This window comes from Tamandua tetradactyla, chromosome 25, assembly GCF_023851605.1.
Source record: "Tamandua tetradactyla isolate mTamTet1 chromosome 25, mTamTet1.pri, whole genome shotgun sequence".
In the NCBI taxonomy this organism is placed as follows: domain Eukaryota; kingdom Metazoa; phylum Chordata; class Mammalia; order Pilosa; family Myrmecophagidae; genus Tamandua; species Tamandua tetradactyla.
In genome coordinates this window covers 45,252,003-45,272,809 of record NC_135351.1, presented here as the reverse complement: position 1 = coordinate 45,272,809, position 20,807 = coordinate 45,252,003, and the positions used below count along the sequence as shown (strand labels likewise).

Here is a 20,807-nt window from a genome sequence, read left to right as displayed (position 1 = left end):
GTCTTTATTAACAAGGCCAACATGATGAGAAAATAAGGAGAAGGCTGAATGAATAAAAGTACCCATTAAAGCTAATAAAAGAGTTCAAAGAGCACCCCCGGCTTGTGGGCATGAAGTGACCGAAGGAAAGCGGGTCCCCGCGCTCCCGGCTGGCGGCAGGTGACGCCACGACACGCGGACCAGGAGCTCCTCAGGGACTTGGTGGTTTGCAGACAGAAAAACTTTTCTCAAAGCATCTTTCAACCTAAAACGATTCTCTTCCCACCAAATTCAGACAAAAATCTTCCTCAAACGGCCACAGAGGGAAGAAAACACATCTGAGCAGATTTGAAAACCCCAGTGGAGGACAGCGCCGAGTTCTGAGCGCCACGCACAGGCCAGCCTATGAAAACAGAGAGTGCTGCAAGCCACAGCGCAGCCAGCCAGGGACTCACTTAGGACTGTAACCCTGGGGTAGCGGCCGGCGGAAAAACAATCTGGTGAGGTCAGTCTGGCACAATTCAGAAGATGACCAGGTGAAAATCTGCAGTTAGGCCACTGACACCTGGAGCAAGAAGGCAGCAACGTCCACTCCCCTGCCCTGCCCTGTCTCCTGTCCATTCACCTGTCTTGCCCTGTCCCCCGTCCACTCCCCTGTCCTGCCTTGTCCCCCATCCACTCCCCTGCCCTGCCCTGTCTCCTGTCCACTCCCCTGCCCTGCCTTGTCCCCCATCCACTCCCCTGTCCTGCCCTGTCCCCATCCACTCCCTTGCCCTGCCCTGTCTCCCGTCCACTCCCTTGCCCTGCCCTGTCTCTTGTCCATTCACCTGTCCTGCCCTGCCCCCCATCTACTCCCCTGCCCTGCCCTGTCCCCCATCCACTCCCCTGCCCTGCCCTGTCTCCTGTCCTGCCCTGTCCCCCGTCCACTCCTCTGCCCTGCCTTGTCGCCTGTCCACTCCTTTGTCCTGCCTTGTCCTCCATCCACTCCCCTGCCCTGCTCTGTCTCCTGTCCACTCCCCTGTCCTGCCTTGTCCCCCCATCCACTTCCCTGCCCTGCCCTGTCCCCTGTCCACTTCCCTGTCCTTCCCTGTCCCCTATCCACTCCCCTGTCCTGCCCTGTCTCCTGTCCACTCCCCCTGCCCTGCCCTGTCCCCTGTCCACACCTCTGCCCTACCCCGTCTCCTGCCCTTTTGGAGGTGCAGAGCTGAAAGGGCCACGTCTCACCACAGGGAGAGCTATTGGGGAAAGGGTGCCAGGGCGGGTCCTTGGCTATTTTCTATCTTGAAAAATGTGCTGTTTCCATCACTGCAAACATGTATCGCTGTTTGTCAAGCTGATTCCATGTAACAGATTTCCTATTCTAGCACATCACTGAAATCCTGTTTTTTTCAGGGCATTTGTTGTGACGCTGGCAGGGCTTACCACCTGCAGCAGGGGCACCACAACGTGCCCACATTCTCCTCTCGGCTCTGCCCCTGGGCAGCACAGGCCCATGACACACACATTTCTGGTATCTTTTTCTGGAGCAGCAAGCAGTAGACATGCGTGTGTGTGTGTGTGTGTGTGTGTGTGTGTGTGTGCGTGTGTGCGCGCGCGCTCTGTTGTGCATGCTCTGCAGTGAAATGTGGCCACATCACGCTCCTTTTCCTACCATCGAGGAAGCATGGCAGACCCAGCTGCTGCACAACGTGGGCCAAGAACGGGCATCTACTGGCTGCCGGGGCAGGAGGGGAAGCACCCGTGGCAGGAGGACGCTGCAGCTGATCTGAATAAGAGCTGTACACAGACAGAGAGCCCCTCCCAAGGACATCAGCCGGCAGGGGAACAAGAAGCAATACTGACCGGGGGAGCTAAAGGAAGTGATTGAGGGACAGGAGGGACAGAGGTCACTGTGGGCTACCAACAGTGGCCAATGCTCTGGCCGAGTCCTCACTCCTGATCTCTGCAGTCTTGAATATATTTCATCCAAAGCAACCCAATCAGTGTGAAAAGTAGTATTAGCAATTGCATTTTTACAGGACATTATTAGAAATTATAATTTCCTCCATTGCCAACTCCCCTCAAACAGCCACAGCTACCAACAGGACAGCCCTGAGACAAACATCCCTATGAGCATTACCTAAAAATGCTTGTGGCACAAAGCTTGTGTGATGGTTATGCTCATGCATCAACTTGGCCAGGTTTTGGTGTCTAGTTGTCTGATCAAGCAAGCACTGGCCTGATTGTTACTGTGAGAATATTTTGTGGACTTAAATCATCAACCAGCTGACTGCATTTATGGTTAACTGCATCTACAATCAACTGAGGAGAGGCCTTCAGCAAAGTGAGTCCCATCTAATCAGCTGAAGGTGTTAAAAGGAGAAGTGATGATTTCAGCAGTCAGGAGAGGGAATTTCCATCTCTACTTCAGCGTTCAGCTTCTCCTGGGGAGTCCTTCACTGGAGTTTCCAGCTGGCAGCCTGCCCTATGGAATTTGGACTTGTGCATCTCCACAGTTGCATGAGACAATCTTATAAAATTTCACAATATTTGCAGATACTTCCTGTTGATTCTGTTTCCCTGGAGAACCCTGACTACTCTATCTAGGACCTTAAATGTTCAGTAGAAGCCAAACTCATGGCTTCGTGTCAGGCTCTGCTAGCTTGCTTCCATCGTGAGGATGACCTGTAGCATCACGGAAATGCTCACGTGCCCGCCACGCTCAGGCTCCCCACGGCCTTGACCCCACGGCTGGTCTAACTGGAGGGGCAAAATCAAAGTGGCCCACGAGGCTGAGTCTGGCAAAGGGCTCCCGAGCCGTCTTCTGAGGGCCACACTTCCAAGCCTTTGAAACCAAACCTGCATCTGCCTTTATTCCTGGTAGCCAAGGCCAGTAAATAGGGTGAAACCCATTCTACGCAATGAACGGAAATGAGTTAGCTCAAGTTGAAGTCTTGAGTTTCCGAGTTATGCGTAAAGAGGCTTTTCTAAATGTACATAAGGTGTGTTCTGATACCACGTAAATTGGCAGGGATAACGAGGGAATATTTATGGCAAACGCCACGCTCATCTGATTCCTGCAGGATTCTGCCTGATCGGCAGAGGGAGGTGAGGGGGAGTTGCCACCTTCCCCGCTTGGCTTGCCTGGATGAAGAGAGGAGGGAGAGGAGAGTCCAGAAAGACCGGCACATCCTGCCCTTGAGCCTCGAGCCTCGTCTCTCAAACACTCCCACCTCCTTCACAAAATCCCTTCCTTCAGCCTGGACCTGTGCCTGTGAATTTTAAAGAGGAGCCCTATTTGTGATGTTCTATTGTGAATTATTGAGGAAATTGGGCCTAGAAACTGAAATTTGAAACATGCCAGTTTGTGCAGGGGAAGCAGGTTGTCAAGGGCGGTGGAGGGGCCGTAGGAGCACTGGGCCCCAGCCCAGCTCCGGCCCCCTGCAGTGGGGAGAATGCAGCGAGCTCCTTGGGGGCCCAGGGCCTCAGACCCCTCACCTATAAGGTGGGGGTACTGTCCTCTGAAGGTCCAATGTGAGCAGTGGACAGAACCGTGCAGCGAGTGTACAGTGTCCATTATTTGCTCCCACATGAAACGCTTGCCCACTGGCCCTGCCTCCCTCCCCCCACCATGAGCAGGCCCAGCTCTGGGATCCATCTTGCTGGCAAGTCCACATTCCACAGGCTGTGCCACCCCCCGCCCTCCTGGGTCACCTGCCCTGAGGGACTCCAGCTCGGCTTCTGCCCCCAGCTCCTATTGGGCGTCCCCAAGGAGCCCACAGGGGCCTCGCCACCCTCCCCCACTCATCCAGAGTCCAAAGAAGGGCCCGGAACAGGACCTGGGCTCGGGCTTCCCTAGGCACTGCCTAACAGGGTCGGGGACAGAGGTCAGAGGAGGGACAGCCTGTGAGGCTTCCACTGGAAGCAGAAAACAGGGTTTGCCGGCCCCCCCAGCCCTCTTTCCCCCTACGCCCACCAGCAGCAGGGCTGACTCTCCAGGGGCCACCCAAGGGCTCCGAAGAGCTGCGCCACCTGGAATGGACCTCAAGGACGAGAGGGGCACCTGCTCAGCCAGGCAGCCTCTGGCCTCCTCCCCTCCCCTCCCCTCCCCCCTCCCTCCCTGTGGCTCTTGATCATGGGGACACACCCCCCTCACTAACTGTCCAGAGCTCTGAGGGCCCTTCAGGTGCGCTTGCCAGCTGCCTTCTGGAAAGCTGTGGCCCCAGGGGACCCAGGAAGGCTGGAGAGCAGGGACACGAGAAGCTGGGGGTCCCCGCCCCGCTGAGGGAGGGTCCCACTGGCAGCTGTGACCCCTCTGGCAGTCTCTCACCTGGGCAGGACGGAGTCCTCCCCCCTTTCTAAGGGTTTCTGCTGGGCCGCCTGACCACACTGCTTTCTGCACGTCCTGTCGTGTGACCAAAGTCGACCTGCGCCTCTCTGAGACACCACGTCTGAAAAACTCAGTGTAAGAAAACTGTACTTCTAACTCGTTCAAAAGAAGTCACTATGAGTGTGGATTACCAGAAAAGCAATCAAATTATTTTAGCATTTCAAACAGAATTTGATACTTAAGCTGGAGAGACCTGTGGGATAGGTCACAAAATCTCCTGGCCCTGCGGCCCCTGGACATCGCCGCCGGGTCTTGCCACTGCACCGGGAGCCTGGAGGTGGGACAAGGTCCCTCCTAGACAGTAAGTGGGGCCTGGATCTCCGCGGTCCTGGCGCCTGCCTGGGTGCCCCGCCCCCGTGACCCCGCCCCCGTAGCCCCGCCCCCGTGCCCCCGCCCCCGTGACCCCGCCCCATGACCCCGTCCCCAGTGACCCCGCCCCATGACCCCGCCCCCGTGACCCCGTCCCCGTGACCCCGCCCCATGACCCCGTCCCCAGTGACCCCGCCCCATGACCCCGCCCCATGACCCCGCCCCCCGTGACCCCGCCCCATGACCCCGCCCCCCGTGACCCCGCCCCCAGGTGCCCCAAGGGCGCACAAGGTTCCTAAGAGGCCTCCCACGGTTGCACCCGGACCGCGCGCCAAGGAAGGCTGGCAGCAGACCCGGGGCCGAGCCGGCGACTCCGCGGGTCCCTCCCCACCTAGAGTGCGCGGCGGCGGCGCGCTGACGGCCGTGGCGCGTTGCTTTCTTCTCCAGGCTTCACTTTTTCTCTTCTTCACACCCTGAAAAACCAAACTTCGCAGTTCCGAAATACTACAGAGCGCTGGCCCGCCTTACAGCCTGGAAGGGGCTGGGGCCGCGCGCGTGGCTGCTCCTCCCCACCGCAGGGCCCCAGCCCTCGCGATCCAACGCCGCCGCCGGCATCCACCGCGACGCTCAAAGGTTGCGGGTTGGACGTCCAGGGGCCACAGGCGCCACGCCCAGGGCAGCCTCCCATGAGGGCGCTCCTGGCGGCTTTGGCTGCATCCACTTTTGTTCTCCTGCACTCGTGTACTCCCACGTGCCCCGCCCCATCCAGCCACAGCCCACGGCTCCCACGACCTCCGGGACTCCAGTCAGCCAGGGCACAGGAGCCTCCGGCACCCGGGCAGCACCAGAGCGCCCATGCATGGGTGGCTTCCAGGTCAGCTGTTAAACAGTTTCCACCCTGCTCTGTGAGAAGGCACAAGACAGCCCGGCAGTCTGCCTCTGCACGCAGCCTTCTTCCAGGAGCTGGAAGCAGGCGAAGGCCCGTCCCCAGCCAGCTTTCCTTGGAGGCCAGGGCTCCCAGGCCCCATGCTGCTGTCACTGCCCATGAGGCGCCTCTGTCCCGGCACCGACACACAGCCTGCACGACCCCAGTCTTGCACTGCAGACCCCACGCATACTTTCCCAGGTGGACCCCCCGCACGGGGGTCCAGGTCCCCAGGTCCGGTCTCATCCCCACCTCCTCCTGCTCCAGCTGGGCGACTTGCCGTCTGTGTGACAGCCCGTCTGCTCCCAGAGATGACTCACTGAAAATTAGGGATGGGAGAAGACCTATGAGGTCATCTAATGGACCGACAGCTCACGGCCACCCTGCGTGCTATTTGTGGCTGCATCATCCAGCTTGTTTTAAATAGCACAGGACGCCCCTTCTCCCGCACAGAGACGCCTCTCCAGGGCAGCCTCTGGCACCACCTTCAGATTTACGCAGAGTCGCGACTCAGCCACCGTGCCCCCAGAAGGCATGTGCAGGTCCTGACCCCCGTCTCGTGGATGTGGCTCTATTTGGAGATGTGGTCTTTGCAGAAGGAGCCATTAGGCTGAGGTCAAGCTGGTATCTTGTGAGGAAAGGAAATTCCAACTCAGGCAGGGAGGGGCAGAAACCAGGGCATTGCACAAGCCAGAGAAAGGCATGGATGGCTGGGCGGCCACCCCCAGAACCCTGCAGACCTGTGATGGGTTGCAGGGGAGCTGGCCCTGCGATGCAGGATTTTGGAGCTGTGGCTTCAAGACCTGGGAGAGAGCAAATGTGCATTGTGTGAAGCTGTCCAGTTTGGGGTGCTATGTCATGACAACCCCAGAGAGTGAGTGTTACTCAACCCAGGGGGGCACAGAGAGCTCCTGAGAACGTTGGAAGGTGGGACCCTCTCTTGCCTGGGAAGTCCCAGTTTCAGAGAATCCCAGGATTCAGAAAATAAGGGAAATGACAAGCAGCACTTCTGTTTCCTCATTTCAACTTCTGCTATTCGAGCTGTGCTATCTGAGCCCTGTCAGCTTCTGCTTTCTGAAACGACTGGATATACAACTAGGCAATATCATGACTTCCGTTTTTTACCTTTACTTCTGTTTCACTTTTCAATTTGATTACCCATCCCCTTGTTATTATGTGGCCCTTAAGATCCTGGCTGAATATTGCAATACAAATAAAGACTATTCTAAATGCCCAATTAGTTTCCCCTTCTGTGTCCCATGTTTTCTTTGTCCTTTCAGTTCTAGATGAACACAAGGAGGAAAACATAAAGCCTGGAACACTTTTTCTTGACAGCCTTGGCTGGTTCAGTCTGCTGCTAAGTTGCCAAAATGCAACAAAATGCATACCAGAAATGGGTTGGCGTTTACAATGGGGATTTTTACACATAAAGCTCACAGTTCAAAGGCTGTGAAAATTTCCAAATCACTGCATCAGGAGGTGATGCTTTCTTCTCGAAGACTGGCCACGGACCACCCTCAGCTTGTCTGCCACACGGCCAGGAACGCGGCCACGTCTGCTGGTCGCTCGCCTCTCTCCCGGGCCTGGCTGCTTCCAGCTTCTGGCTTTAGTGGCTTCCTCTCTGTTTCCGTGGTTTCTCTCTGTTTTCTGTGTGTCCTTGTCTCTTAGCGTCTCTGGCTTTTCTCTCTTAGCTCCACTGGGGCTTTTTCTGTGTTTTCTCTCTAGCTTTTACCATCTCATAAAAGACTCCAGTGAGCGGATTAAGACCCCCCCTGCATGAGGTGGGTCCCATGTCAAATGGAAACCCTACTCACCACAATCTCCTCCCTGCAGCCATCCCACACCCAGGGGAACGGCTCAGCTTTCACAGCACAGTCTTGTCTGGGGTACACACAGCTTTGGGTCATCAAACTCGCTCACGAAAAAAGTCTGTGCTCTCTCTTCTCACCTCCAGCCGGTGAACCCTGCCATGGACACTGCCCCAGGCAGGGCCGAGCTTACCTTGATCTGACCCTTCAGGCATGGCTCGCTGCACACGGAGCGGACCACCCCGCTCTTGTTCATCTGGATCTTGTAGTCGTCGATGTTGAGCACGCCCTCGTGCCAGGTGCCCACATGCACGTAGTCGTAGCGGTTGGCTTCCGTGTACTGCAGATTCATGATGTCATACCTACGGAGGAAGCAACAGGGGTTACAGAGAACATGGACGCGGTGTCGGGAACTGGGAAAACGCAGAGCGTGGCAGAGCGAGGGGTGATGAAGCAGAGTCCCCCTCCCGAGGGCAGCCCCTCCTGCACACGTGGCTCGCACCCACAGCCCCTCTACTAATCCAAAACGCACGCTCCCTTCTCCAGTCTGCTGGAGATCATCAGATGTGCTAAAGAAAAGAGGAGCCCTTGGGCTCTTCTCCCTCTGCTTCGGCTCTAAGAATTAATTCTGTGCATGCTGAGTTGATCACCACCTTCAAATCAGCATTCACGATGCCATCCTTTGAACAAGCAGCAATCATTTACAACATTCATTTCTCAATTTGATTACTTTGATTCCAAATTTCTTTTTCACCTTCAGTTTCCATTTTTATTATGCTAAATTGGAGAAGGTGAGTTTTCCAAAGTCTGGGAGCTTTTTTAAGGTGCTAACAGAGTGAGAGGTCTGAGAGGCACATCTTTAATTAGGAGGATGCTGGAGATTGAGCATCGTGTGCACTGACATTTAAACTGCTCTCCTCCCTGATTAGGACAAGCATTTTGCATCCAGATAATTGCCTCCAGTTATTCAGTGATTTCAAATGCTACAATGCCACCAGATGACAGAGTCTGCATTTCAAAGTCTTCTTTGGGGGCTGGAGCTCACCGTTTCAGTCAGGGTGCGGAGAGCGTTCCCCAACACAGTGGGGACACAGCCCTGATGTCAGGATATGTGGCTGGACTGCTGCTATCCCTTCACAGTAGATTATACCACTTAGAAATGTCGCCAAATCCTTCAATACATCGTGGGGATTTATTAAGTCCAGGCATGTAAAAAACTACTTTCAGGACAAGGGCATGCATAAGGCAACATCATCGTCTCATGCATATTTATTTTGCTATGAATGCCCCAAACTGCTCCATCTTCACTACTACACCAACACTGGGGGACACCCGTGCATCGGCATGACCATTTATTTCTCAGTCATGGAGAACTTGCTGGTATTGCTAACTTTCTTTGCATGCTGTGTTTTCTCCAAGTAAACTGGGACTCAAGGGGCAGTTTCCACAGACCTACACTTGGTCCTCCCCTGCACCGGCCATGCAAAGGGTGGCTGTTTGCTGCAGTTCCTGTGTGGAGGCTTTGTCTCCTGGTTTTCACGCTGGACAGAGACTGAGTGGCACAGGGGCCTCGACTCTCCTCTGCCCCATAGACACACAGGTACAGACACTTCTCATGCATGTGCACACACAGGCACACACATGTACACTCCATGCATGCACACATATGTACACTCACACATATGCACTCTTGTATAGATATAAAAACTATATAAAAACACATACACATATATGCACACCCACACATATACACCTGCATGCTCACATGCACACTTGCAGACATACAACACATCTATACAAATGCACATGTGCATGTGCACACATATACATACATGCATGCACACACACTCACCTGGCCCTAGAATACTTGTACACACATGGGCACACATGTACATACATACACATAAGACACCCACCTGTTCACATACAGCCCACACACAGACACGAAGAAGCACACAGACACATGCCACATACATATGCACACAGAACACAGGTGCTCACATGTATGCACACACATGTACACACTCAGGCATGGATGCACACACACACACACGACACCTGCACAAACACATAGTCACGTTCAAAGAGTTTATACAAATGTGTACATATGCACCTATACACACACTCACACACATGCACACACAAAAAGACACAAGAAAGATTCCTGGCCTTTCTTGTCCCTGAACCTGACTCAGGCTCAGAAGCCTCCACAGCCCTATCCTTGGGCACTGACCATGCTGGCCCTGGCTCCTTGTGGCTGCCCCCGGCTGTCCTTGCATGTCCGGTTCCTCACTTGTGGTTGCCGTGCACAGGGACCCCGACATCCACACACAGGGCCTTCTCTGCATGGGGTTTGGGCACCTCCCACAAGTGCTGCCCCCTGGAAAGGGGGCTGTGGGAGAGTAGGGGGGCACTCCCCTGCCAAGTGAGACCAGGACGGCGGCCCCTCCCCTGCCAAGTGAGACCAGGACGGCGGCCCCTCCCCTGCCAAGTGAGACCAGGACAGCCGCTGGAGGAGGCCGTGCTGCTTGCCTGGGGCTGCCGTTCAGTGGCGGCTAAGACATTCCAGAGTGTTCTCGAAGGCAGCTGCAGGTGACAGTGGCGCTCGCCCTCCCTAAAGACTGAGGTCCAAGTGGACCTCTGACATGTTCACTTGAAACACGTGGTTCTGAGACCCGCAGTGGCGAGGGGTTGCAGGCCGCTTCCCGTCCCCCGTCTACGGCTCCACAGCAAGCTGTCCTGTGCCATGCGCTTCCAACAGCATTTACCACAGTGTGGACCTTACTTTCTCTTTCCTATAAATTGATTTTCTAGACTTTACTTCAACTCCCCATGAGCTCTCTCACCAGGAAGCTCAGGTTGCACTGCAGTAGCACTTAGAAACTGCAAAATTTTACAATATTTCGGTATTTGAAAACATTTTTTAAAAGCCCCACAGCTGTAAGGAAAAAGAAGGAATGCTGTAAGATGCTGAGGGGAGAATGCCCAGTTCTTGAGAACAAGGTGCTAACGATTATGGCTCTTTCCCGGGGAGCACAGCATCCTCTCCTCACATTCCTCGATGCATGTGCAGATCTCCCACACGCTTAGAGGTGGGGTGCAGTGCATGAAGGAAATGCAGGAGGTGGAAGCAGAGGGCGGGGTCGGGCCACAAACTGAGAAGAGAATATGCCGACCAGCTTCAAGCACAGGGAAATGATCCCTAAAAAGGGACCCAGGGGAGAGCTCATGGCCTGAACATGCAATTAATGTGCAATTAAAGATGGAGGAGAAACGAGCAAAAAAATGCCTGCAAGCACTGCAAGTGACTGTAGCTGGTGGTTGAGGAGGGTCAAAGATGCAGCCGACCCTCTGCTGGGCCAGGGGTCCCCACATCCTATGGGCCATGGGGAGAGGTTCCATTCCAAACCCACTATTACTGGGCCCAGAGCAAGTGGAGCACAGAGTTACAAAGTGGGGGCAGAGCCCACTTGCGCCTCAGCACCAGGGCTCAGAAGCTTTCCACAGACCCCAGCCTCGGACCTCCACCCACCCACCCACTCAGCCTCCAGGCAAACTCTACCCCCATTCCATGGCCTGCCTGAAGGAACCCGATCTCGCACCAGATCACGCCTCCAAGAAAGACATGTTCAGGTCTCAGTTTGCGTTCCTGTGGGTGGGAAGCTGTTTGCAGTGGGAACTCTGAAGACGCAGATGCTCTTATCATGAAGTGTGGACTCAATTGTGAATGGGGGCTTTGGAGAGCCAGTTTAGCTGAGGCCAAAATGGGTCCGGGTGGGCCCTTGTCCACAGGGGAGCAAGTCAAAGGAGTGGGCAGCTGAGCTGGAGTGGAAGCCAGAAGAGGACATGATGGAACCCCAAGGACTGCAGAGAGTCAAGGACCCCCAAGACTGTGAAGAGCTAGTGCTGGAACGTCTCGACTCCGGGAAGCTGACGTGGCCTTGCTGACGCAGTGATGTTGAAAACCTCGCCTCCAAAACCGTGAGCCAATAGGTACCCGTCCTGTTTGTCACGCAGCCGGGCACACTGAGACACGGGTACGTGTTTAGCTGTGGGCAGTGACTGAAACCACGCGTCCTCTCTAGAGGTCTTGGTGACGGGGAGGATCCTCCCGGCCCCACATAGGACTCAAAAGGACATGCTCACAAGTGAGGACAACCCGCACACAGCCAGCCGGGTCCATGCAGGCTCCCCCACAGCTCTGAACCTGCCTCGGGATGGCCCACCCCTCCCCTAGTTCTCGGGTTAGCTGAAGGCCTGGTGCTGCTGTGGGACCACGAGCCAGGGCTGGGCGGCACACCCCAGCTGCATGGAGCTCAGCTCCTCCACTTGCCAAGCGGGCGAGGTATGCCTGCAGCCCGGGGACGGGGGGTACACGGACGGGGCGGTCTGATGACCCGGGGACCTCGGCATGTGATTCCTGTGAAGAATTTGCTCTGCATAGCATGTGCTGGAGGACGAAGGGGCTCCTGAGGACAGTGCAGGTGGCGGGGGGGGGGTCCACGAGCACGCGGCTCAGCGCCCCGAGAGCCACACACCCTGGCGCAGAGCGAGCCTCGGGGTGGGCGGACAGCCAGGCGGGGGTGGAGAAGCGAAGCAGAGGAGGGCTGGCCAGGGTCCGCCGCAGGGGCCTCAACCTGGTTTTCCTAGGGGAGAGCTGAGAAGGCTCCTTTCTGCCCTTCCAGCCACACAGGGCAGACCTTACCTCTACCCCGCTTTCCCACTCACCCCTTGCTAGGAGCCCACAGCTGTTTTCTGCGTGGGTGTACTTCTCTGTGTGCCCGATGCCCGTGGCTAAGTGGCATTATACACACTAGGGCTGTGGTGAAGCAAACTTCACATAAAATGACTTGGGGGGGAAATATATGTATATTTGTATAACTTTTGGTTGATTTATCATTGTCTCTTGCCCTATTAATTCTCTGAAAGCTCAGAAGCCATAGGACCTCAGTCTCACAAAAAGCATTCTTTTCCTCTGGTTCCCCAGACGTGGGGCAGAGACACCAGTTAGCCTCGCGAAGGTTTGTGGTGTGTGTCACCTGCCAGGTCACAGCGTGTGGCGTTTGGCCAAACACTGGCCATGGCGTTTCTAAGGCCGGATTTTGTAGATGGGATTAGCATTGGCTGACGCCAGAAAGGTGGGGCCAGTCAGTTGACCTGAAGTGGGGGGCTGACCCTCAGCAGGGTGGGGGCTCATGCACCCAGCCAAAGTCCTTTATGAGCAGTGCCCGGGGGGCCCAGGGACAAGAGGACAGTCTGAGTCTCCAGCCTGAAGGCCTCCCCCAGAGGAGTCTGGGCTCAAGACTTCAACACCAACTCCGGGGAGAAGTTCCGGGCCGCTGCCCTGCCCCGGGTTCTCAGCTTCCCGAGCCCACAATCCACATCCTTGAAACACACACACGCACACACGCATCTGTTTCTCTGATACAGTCCGAGAAAAAGGGGGCTGCGTGTTTGTACTCCGTCCCTTCACTGGTCAGGCTCTGGGAGCAGGGGTGCTCTTCCATGTGCTTAACAACCATCAGCTTTGGGCCCAGTTCAGGTCTAGCCAGGGGCTCTGGACCCGGGTGCTGGGTCCAGGTGTGAGTCCTTTAGGTCCCTGGGCTTTCCGGAGGAGCAGGGGATCCGAGGGAGGGGCTGGGTGGGGGGGCACTGGGGGGCTCAGGGTTGGGGGCTCCCACAAAGGCCCTCAGGGCTTTACAAGAGCCCATGGCCTTTGGTGCGCTCCTCCCCAGCGCGTGGCCGGAACCCAGCCAACCGTGCCTGCGGCCACCCCCACACCCACCCCTGGAGAGGAGGCCGCCCATGCCTGGGTCAGGAGGTGGCACCCCGCCCTGCCCCCACGCTCGCCCCTGGAGAGGGAGCCACCCACGCCTGGGTCAGGAGGCGCTGCCCCGCCCCCACACCCACCCCTGGAGAGGGGGCCACCCACGCCTGGGTCAGGAGGTGGCACCCCGCCCCGCCCCCACGCTCGCCCCTGGAGAGGGAGCCACCCACGCCTGGGTCAGGAGGCGCTGCCCCGCCCCCACACCCACCCCTGGAGAGGGGGCCGCCCACGCCTGGGTCAGGAGGCGCTGCCCCGCCCCGCCCGGCCCCGCTCCGCCCCGCCGCGCAGGGACTGCGTTACCTTCCGGGCGCGTCCCCTTTCTCATCGAACCACACCTCCTCCCCGGACACGCCGACGAAGGAGGACTTGAGGAGGAAGTCGAGGAGCTTGCTGCCGTCGATGGGCCGCATGGCGTCACACAGCCCCACGTGGCCCGGACACAGCGCCAGGTGCATGTTCTGCAGCCCGTGCGCCATGGCGTAGATGGCGTTGATGACGAAGCCCATCTTGCTGTCCTGCACGTAGTTCTCCTCTAGGCTCTCGTTACCTGCAAGAGAAGCGCCGAGCATGGTCTGAGCCCCGCTCCCGAGGCGCGGAGGGCGCCGCCGCCCGCCCCGCGCTGTCTCCCGGGCTGCTGGTGCCTCTGCCTGCAGATATGGATTCGCATCGTCTCCGTATTTAAACGCAGTTCTATAAGGCGTAAAACAAACCCCACAGAGTGAAAGTGAAGAACTTGCAAATAATTCAAGGAAATCCCTAAGGGGCAACGGAAAGGGCGCTCCTTCCAGCTTGGTTTGTAGCGGTTGATCGCTAAAGTCCCGGGACATCACGGTGCTGGGCGAGCACGCTCGGGGTGCTCCCCAGCAGCCCACGGCTCAGGGCATTGAGACTGTGCACTCACTACCCGATGCCTGGGACCTGGTGTGACACGCTTGCTGTCTGCTGTCGCGTCTAGTGCTGGAAAACGGGCTCAGTAGTACAAACCTCTCAGACGTGGTGGACAGTGCAGAGATTTTAAAGTCAGAGTTGCTAATTATTAGAACTTGGGTAAAATGTTTCCTGCTGAATGAGTTATACTGCATGTTCAGTTTTAGTGTTAGCTAAAATCATTTCTACCTGTCACAGGCAATCAAATATCCTCCCCCAAAACTGAGCAGCTTCACAGACCAGTATTGCATTAGACAGAAGCTCCTGATTACAAGTTTCAGCTTCAGAACATGCCTATGGAGGAGAAATTGGGGGACCAACTGGGCTTGCAAAGAAAAAGGTGGCAAGTTTTGAAAACAAACTTGATTTGTAGCACACGTCTGGCGTGACTCAGAAACCATGTACTTAGATTCAAGTGTGCTTCTCTTGCTGTGTCCCCCACGCCCCCCACTTCACTTGGTTGGCAGTGAGGGGCAGGGGATGTACTTTTGTGGTACGAGAAGGTGAGAAAGCTGGCGAGGTCAGCTGCTGATGGGGCACTCCCTGTGGCCACCTGTTTGTTCCCACCACCTGGGTCTCGGGAACTGGACAGTAGCAGGGAGGGTGAGGGAGTTAGAGGCCAGGCGTGCCCACGGGGAACTGGGGAGAGTTTGACTTTGATTTGAACTTGGGATGAAATCAGAAATTATTAAATTGCTCAGCTTGGATGCCAATCTGCGTAGATGTAATTGGAAATGTGCAAAAGATAAATGTGTTTCTACCTGAAGAGTGAAGTACCAAATACCCAGACCAGATGGAAGGGGAGAAAATTCCAACTTTAATCCAGCTTCCAGCTTCCTTTAATATAAAGTTATTGAAAGTGCAAATTGCTAAAACAATATTCTCACAATTGGAAAGAAATTTTCCAAGAGGAAATGAGGGAGTAAGAGAGGCAGAAAGAGTGTTTTAAAATCAAGCCAGGCAGAGTAAGTACAGAACTTCACGTAAAACAGAAAGCAAAGATCCTTGCAAAAATTGGAGAGTCATTGAGTGAAAGTAACACATCCAGCACGCAGAACCACCCACCCGTGATGTTGCGTTTCTTTCCTTCCGTTTCCATATCTATTAGGATAGGATGGAAGTAATTTAGTGCCAGCTCTCCAGCAAGTTTTACACAAGCCCTAAAAGTGGCCCCAACCCCCAGAGTGTTGGAGGTATATGTAAGAGTGCAGAGAATCAGGGGTCTGCTGGGAGCTAAAGAAAAGAGCCCAAAAAAGAGGGTGGCAGGATAACCTTCAATGCAGAAGCCATGCAAAGGGTCTGAGCTAATCCTAAAACAGCCCCGGGAAGCTGCTGCTCTCCCAGGCGCCGTGGGGTCCGGCACCCCATCCCACCAGCCTGGGGTCATCTCAGCCTGCAGCCCACAGCCACTGCTGTGCAGGCCAGTTGTCGATTCTGCCAGAAAAGCAGGGGGCACCGGGCACACGGAACTAGGAGGGGGGATGTCTAACGGGGCGCGGGGCACATGGAGCTGTGGGGGGACATGTCTAACAGGGCGCGGGGCACATGGAGCTGTGGGGGGGGGGCGTGTCTAATGGGGCACCGGGCACACGGAGTTGCGTGGGGTTGGAGTGGGGACTGTCATGCGGCTGCCGCCTTCCGTATGTCTGTCTGTCTCTCCTCAGACGAGGACCCAGCATACAGGATTAAGCCCACCCACCCCAAATGCTCATCTACACAGGATTCTGTCCGCAATGACCCCTTTCCAAGTAGGGTGGCTTCCACTGGCCCCAGGGCCAGGACCTGGCCGTGCCTTTCTGGGGGACACAACCCAAGCCCCCAGATGGGTGCTGGCCTCCCATCACAGCCGGGGCACACGGGGTCAGCACTGGAGGACCCCAGGCCCCGCCCCACAGCCACGCGGCCCAGCCCCGCCCTTCCCCCCACCCTCTAGCGTCAGCACCCACTGCGCAGCCAGCCGGGGTGGGGGAAAGAGGGGGCACCCGGAGCGCGGGGCGGGGCGTGTCTAAAGGGGCGCCGGGCACACGGAGCTGCGGGGGCGGGGGGCAGCACGAATGCAGAGGGTTGTCTGCAAACGACAGAAACCGGAAAAGGCAACAGGAGTCCACCCCTGGGGCCCTTAGGGGAGTTTCCAGGAAATGGGGGTGTGGCGGCTCGAACCTGTCCTGCACCCCAGAAAAGCTAAGATCTTTGATCCTCATTCATTTGCTGGGTGGAAGCTTTCTGATTGTTTCCATGGAGATATGTCTCCACCCCTTCAAGGAGGGGTTGCTAGTGGAGACTTTAAGAGGGAAGCATTTTGGAAAAAGCTTTGGAGCCAGCAGAATGGACAGAACCCTAGGGAAGCCATTGAAGATTCCTGGAGAAAAAGCTCGCGGACTTTCCAGCTGAGAGAGCAACCCGGAATGTCACTGGCTTCCTTGAGCCCAGGTGTCTTACAATCCGGCAGCCTGCAAACTAGAACAGGGTGCAAAGGAGCAGCTCACACCGCACCTTCCAAATAAGTACCGCTGCGAGCACGCGCGTGTGTGTGTGTGTGAAAGCCTCACGTGCAGTGCGCCCCTCTCCCATCTGGCTGTGATGCGGTGGTGTAGGGACTCTCTCCCAGGGCCCCTGGGCAGTGCTGTGGCTCCCATCTGAGAACATGGCACAGGGTCGGGAAAATCAGGACGCTTCTGCTAGGCGTCGGCCGGGCTGGCCGCTCCCTGCTCCGTCTTGTCGGACACCTCCCGCCCTGGCATCGTGACCCTCGGGAAACAGGGTCTTTGTAGGTGTGCAAGGTGAGATGGAGTTATGCTGGGGGGGAGGGGCACTAACTGGACGGTGTCCTGAGAGGGAGGGGAGGGGCGGAGGCGGCCCTGCGGCCTCGAGGCAGTGACCGGAGCGGCCCTGGCAGCCCTGGACTTGGGCTTTCACTGCAGGCTGTGCGCGAAGGTCGCGGAGCGCGGCGCACCTGGGCTGGGCTGGGGTCGGCGGCAAGGACCCCTCAGGCGGCGCCAGGGCCGGGGTCCACCCTTACAGCCCAGGGCTTCGCTCCCCCATCCCGCTCACTTCTCGCACACCGCACATTCCCCGCCCCTCGTTGCAGGCCCGTGGGGAGGCCCCGCCACTGCCCCCGTGTCACAGTGAGAAGGGCAGGGCACAGGGAGGCAGTCACCAGGGTGGGCTCCTCTCCCCTCGCACCGCGTCCTCTGGACACTCCTTGGGGGAGCTCCCCCGGCTCCTTCGGTGGGAACGGAAGAGAAGGGATGGGCCTCTCGCTGGGTGGAGAGAGAAGAACCTCCACACTCCGCTCGGCCCCTTTCTCTCTCGTTCTCAGCCAGACCCCCAGCAGGCCCCAAGGGCAGGGCCTGTATGTCCTGGCCTGGGTGTCCTGTCCTGTGTCCTATCCAGTGTCCTGTGTTCTGGCTGTGTCCTGGCCTGTGCCCTACAGTGTCCTGTCCAGTATCCTGTCCTGTGTCCTGGCCTGTGTCCCGTCCTGACTATATCCTGTCCTGTGTCCTGGCCTGTGTCCTGTCCTGACTATATCCTGCCCTGTGTCCTGGCTATGTCTTGGCCTGTGCTGGCTGTGGGCTGTCCATGCCAAGCCGTGCAGCGATGGGACAGGCCGACCCACCCAGCTCCAGAACAGTCTGGGACAGCCCATGTGGGGCACTGTCACAGACAGGCTTTGTCCCTCAGTTTTTCATTCCCCATTAGCTTCTTTATCATTTAAACCTTTTACAAACCCTTTCACGGAAGTAGAAGGCATGACGCACGCATGGTTCAGTATGCAGGCAGCTGAACTATGTATGCACGCTCCCGTGTAGATGCACAGACCGGGGCATGGAGTTTTCCAGAAGCTCTCACTCCCTTGGGGATCCCTTGTTTGATTTCAGCAGCATTTTTGCTATGCACAGACCACAGGTATTTAATTTTTCTGCACTATTACAATGGGTATATTTTAAAATGTCTATATTTTTATTTTATTATATATTTTTATAGAAATGCCATTGATTTTTGTATGTTGTTCAAGTATCCAGCAACCCTGTAAAATTACTTATTAATGTTACTTATAAATTCCCTTGAATTTTCTCTGTACATAATTATATCACATTACTAATAAATCATATTTTAATCTGCCTCCCCTGAGCCCCTATACTGCTACTCAGTCCCGCCTGCCCTCTGGAGTCCCACATATGTCATCAGGCCCCAGCGGCCAGTGGCTGAGCTGGGCGGGTCCCACCAGGCTGCCCCGGCCCCACGTCCAGCCCGGCCCCCAGCCAGAGCTGCCCACAGACACAACAGGACACTGGTCAGTGAGTTCTCTCCATTTTCACGCTGCATTATTCTGGGTTTTAGTAAGATTCTCCCAGTTTGAATATCTAGAGGTTAACAATAGAGGGAGCAGGTCGAGATGCTCTTTAGCTCCAATAACAGACTTCGGGGGGTGCCCGCCCTTTCCACCGTGCTATTTCTCACACACACACACACACACACACACACACACACACACACACGAAGCAGGCCTGGCTATGGGGCCTTTCCTAGTCCAGACCCTCAGCACTAAATTCGAAATAGAAAAGATACTCTCTTATCATAGAACTAGGGGCATTCTGGGGAAAAACGGTTAAGGTGGGTCTCCCCGGAGAGCACCTTCTGGTCCTTGCTGGCAGTTCCTGCCACCACTTTCCCTACCCCCAGCCTTCTAGGTTCTGTACGTAATTTGATATAATCTCAATTTAGATCAAAATAGAAAGGGCTGAAATTATTTTATATTGCTAACATGTCAAGCAAAGAAATGAAATTCATATCCCTTTAAATTACCCCAATATTAGATTAATTGAAGGAAGACAAATTAGGTCATTTTTAAAGAATAGCCTCAAAGCTCTGATGTACCCTCAGCCTTGCATGAGGGATTGGGCTGCTGAGCCCCCTCCCTGCATTCCGGGGAGACTTTGTGATGAGATTTGGAGCAGTCTAGCCTTGTCTAGGGTCTGTGACTTTGTTTGGCTCTTTTAATGCCATCTTGTTCTGTTCCTTAAAGGGCCTCTCCATTGCTTTCTGTTCATTTATGAAAATGTAAATTAACTCATGAGGCTGGGAGAGAAGACAGGAAAGACCATTTAATGGAGCACATGTTATTATCAGTGCTGTTAGTGGGTGAGTTTCTGTTGCTCAAAGCACCTGGTCTGAACACATGTGAACAACATGGGCATTTCCTAATGCATCACCGCAGCCTGCTGCTAGGGGAGAATCCCCGGGCAGGTGATTAGGTGACACATACGCAGCTGGAACTGAAGGTCACTAGGGTAAGCCTTCAATTCTCTGCAAATACCATTGCATTTTAGCTCATTCATATTTTAAAAAATTGTGGTTATGTGAAAAAGAACAGACTGGGGGCAGTCGCAGTGTATTTAAGGGATGCTGGGATCAGTGGAAAACTTTCAGACGAAGACTGGGCTTTGTTTCTGCAAAGAGAGAGCAGGGGCTAGCAAGGGTGGCAGCCTCGGCACAAAGCAGGCTGTGGGGCTGCAGACCCCTCCCCTAGAGGGCCCCCCCCCGGCAGGTCCAGGGTCAGCCCTGGGCAGGCCATTGGGCAGGTGGGAGTATCCGTGAGGGTGGGCTGCCTTACCAGGGGGAGAACCTAGACTGCTAATTCCATCAACAAACCTCCAGGACTTGTGCTGAGTGAAAAAAAAGCCAGACACAAAAGGCCACATGTTGCTCAGTTCCATTTATGGGAAATGTCCAGATGAGACACATTTGTAGAGGCAGAATGCAGACTGCTCAGGGGCTTGGGAAGGGCTGGGGTGGGGACCGCTGTCTGAGTACACCTCCAGGGTGAGGGAAGTGTTGTGGAACTAACTAGTTGGGGGCTGCACACCACTGGGAATGTGCTAAGTGCCACTGAATTGTGCATTTCAAAATGGTTAATTTATGTGATGTGAAATTCACAACAATAAATAATTTAAAAAGAAGTTCATCGAGGGTGGGCCATGGCGGCTCAGTGGCAGAGTTGTTGCCCGCCATGCTGGAGACCTGGGTTCAATTCCAGGTGCTGGCCCATGCAAAAAAAGAAAAGAAAGAAATCCATCAGGAGCAAACTTACTGCCCAACAGCCTGCCAGGTCAAAGCCTTCTCCGGCGTCTTCCACCCGCCTCACTCTCTCCTTCCTCGTGGGGTAGGGAAAGGTGTTTCCTCCTGCTCACTGCTCGTCCCCACAGTTCAATCCATCTCCATCCCCTTTGGGTTCCTGTCAATGGTTTGCCCTCTTGGTGTTCTTCTAGTTTCATGCCAAAGTGATTTGAATGGAGCTAGTGGCACAGGCTTTTTGCAGAAATACTAGAACTGCTTGTGAGAATGCTATTCACCCCTCACCTATTTTACTGTGCTGCAGCATAGCACCTTCTGGAAACCAAAACAGGATCTTATGTATTAAAGAAAAACAAAACCATAAAGACTACATGGTACGAATGTAGTAAATTGACTCATGATAGACTTCTGATCAATACAATAAAGTCTTTGTAAGTTGAGAAAATGCTATACATTAAACAAAGACTATTTGGGGCATATTAAAGAGTTTCATATCCTGCAGGTTTTTCCCTGAAATCCATGTGCCGCATGGAAGGGAAGGCCTCCGGCTTCCACAGAGTGATCCGTGCCACGGCCACATTGCGAGGA

The 20,807-nt window shown here is 55.3% G+C and overlaps 1 protein-coding gene across 1 annotated transcript in view; it reads right to left on the bottom strand.

The window, feature by feature from the left end:
• The window catches only part of GRM1 (glutamate metabotropic receptor 1), a 214,618-nt gene that overhangs the window by 44,449 nt on the left and 149,362 nt on the right, over nucleotides 1-20,807 (bottom strand). Inside the window, exons 3-4 of the mRNA XM_077143401.1 lie at nucleotides 13,518-13,764; nucleotides 7,584-7,752 (exon numbers count right to left, since the gene is read on the bottom strand). Of these exons, the coding sequence (XP_076999516.1) occupies nucleotides 7,584-7,752; nucleotides 13,518-13,764 (416 nt within the window). The remainder of the gene's footprint in view (nucleotides 1-7,583; nucleotides 7,753-13,517; nucleotides 13,765-20,807) is intronic.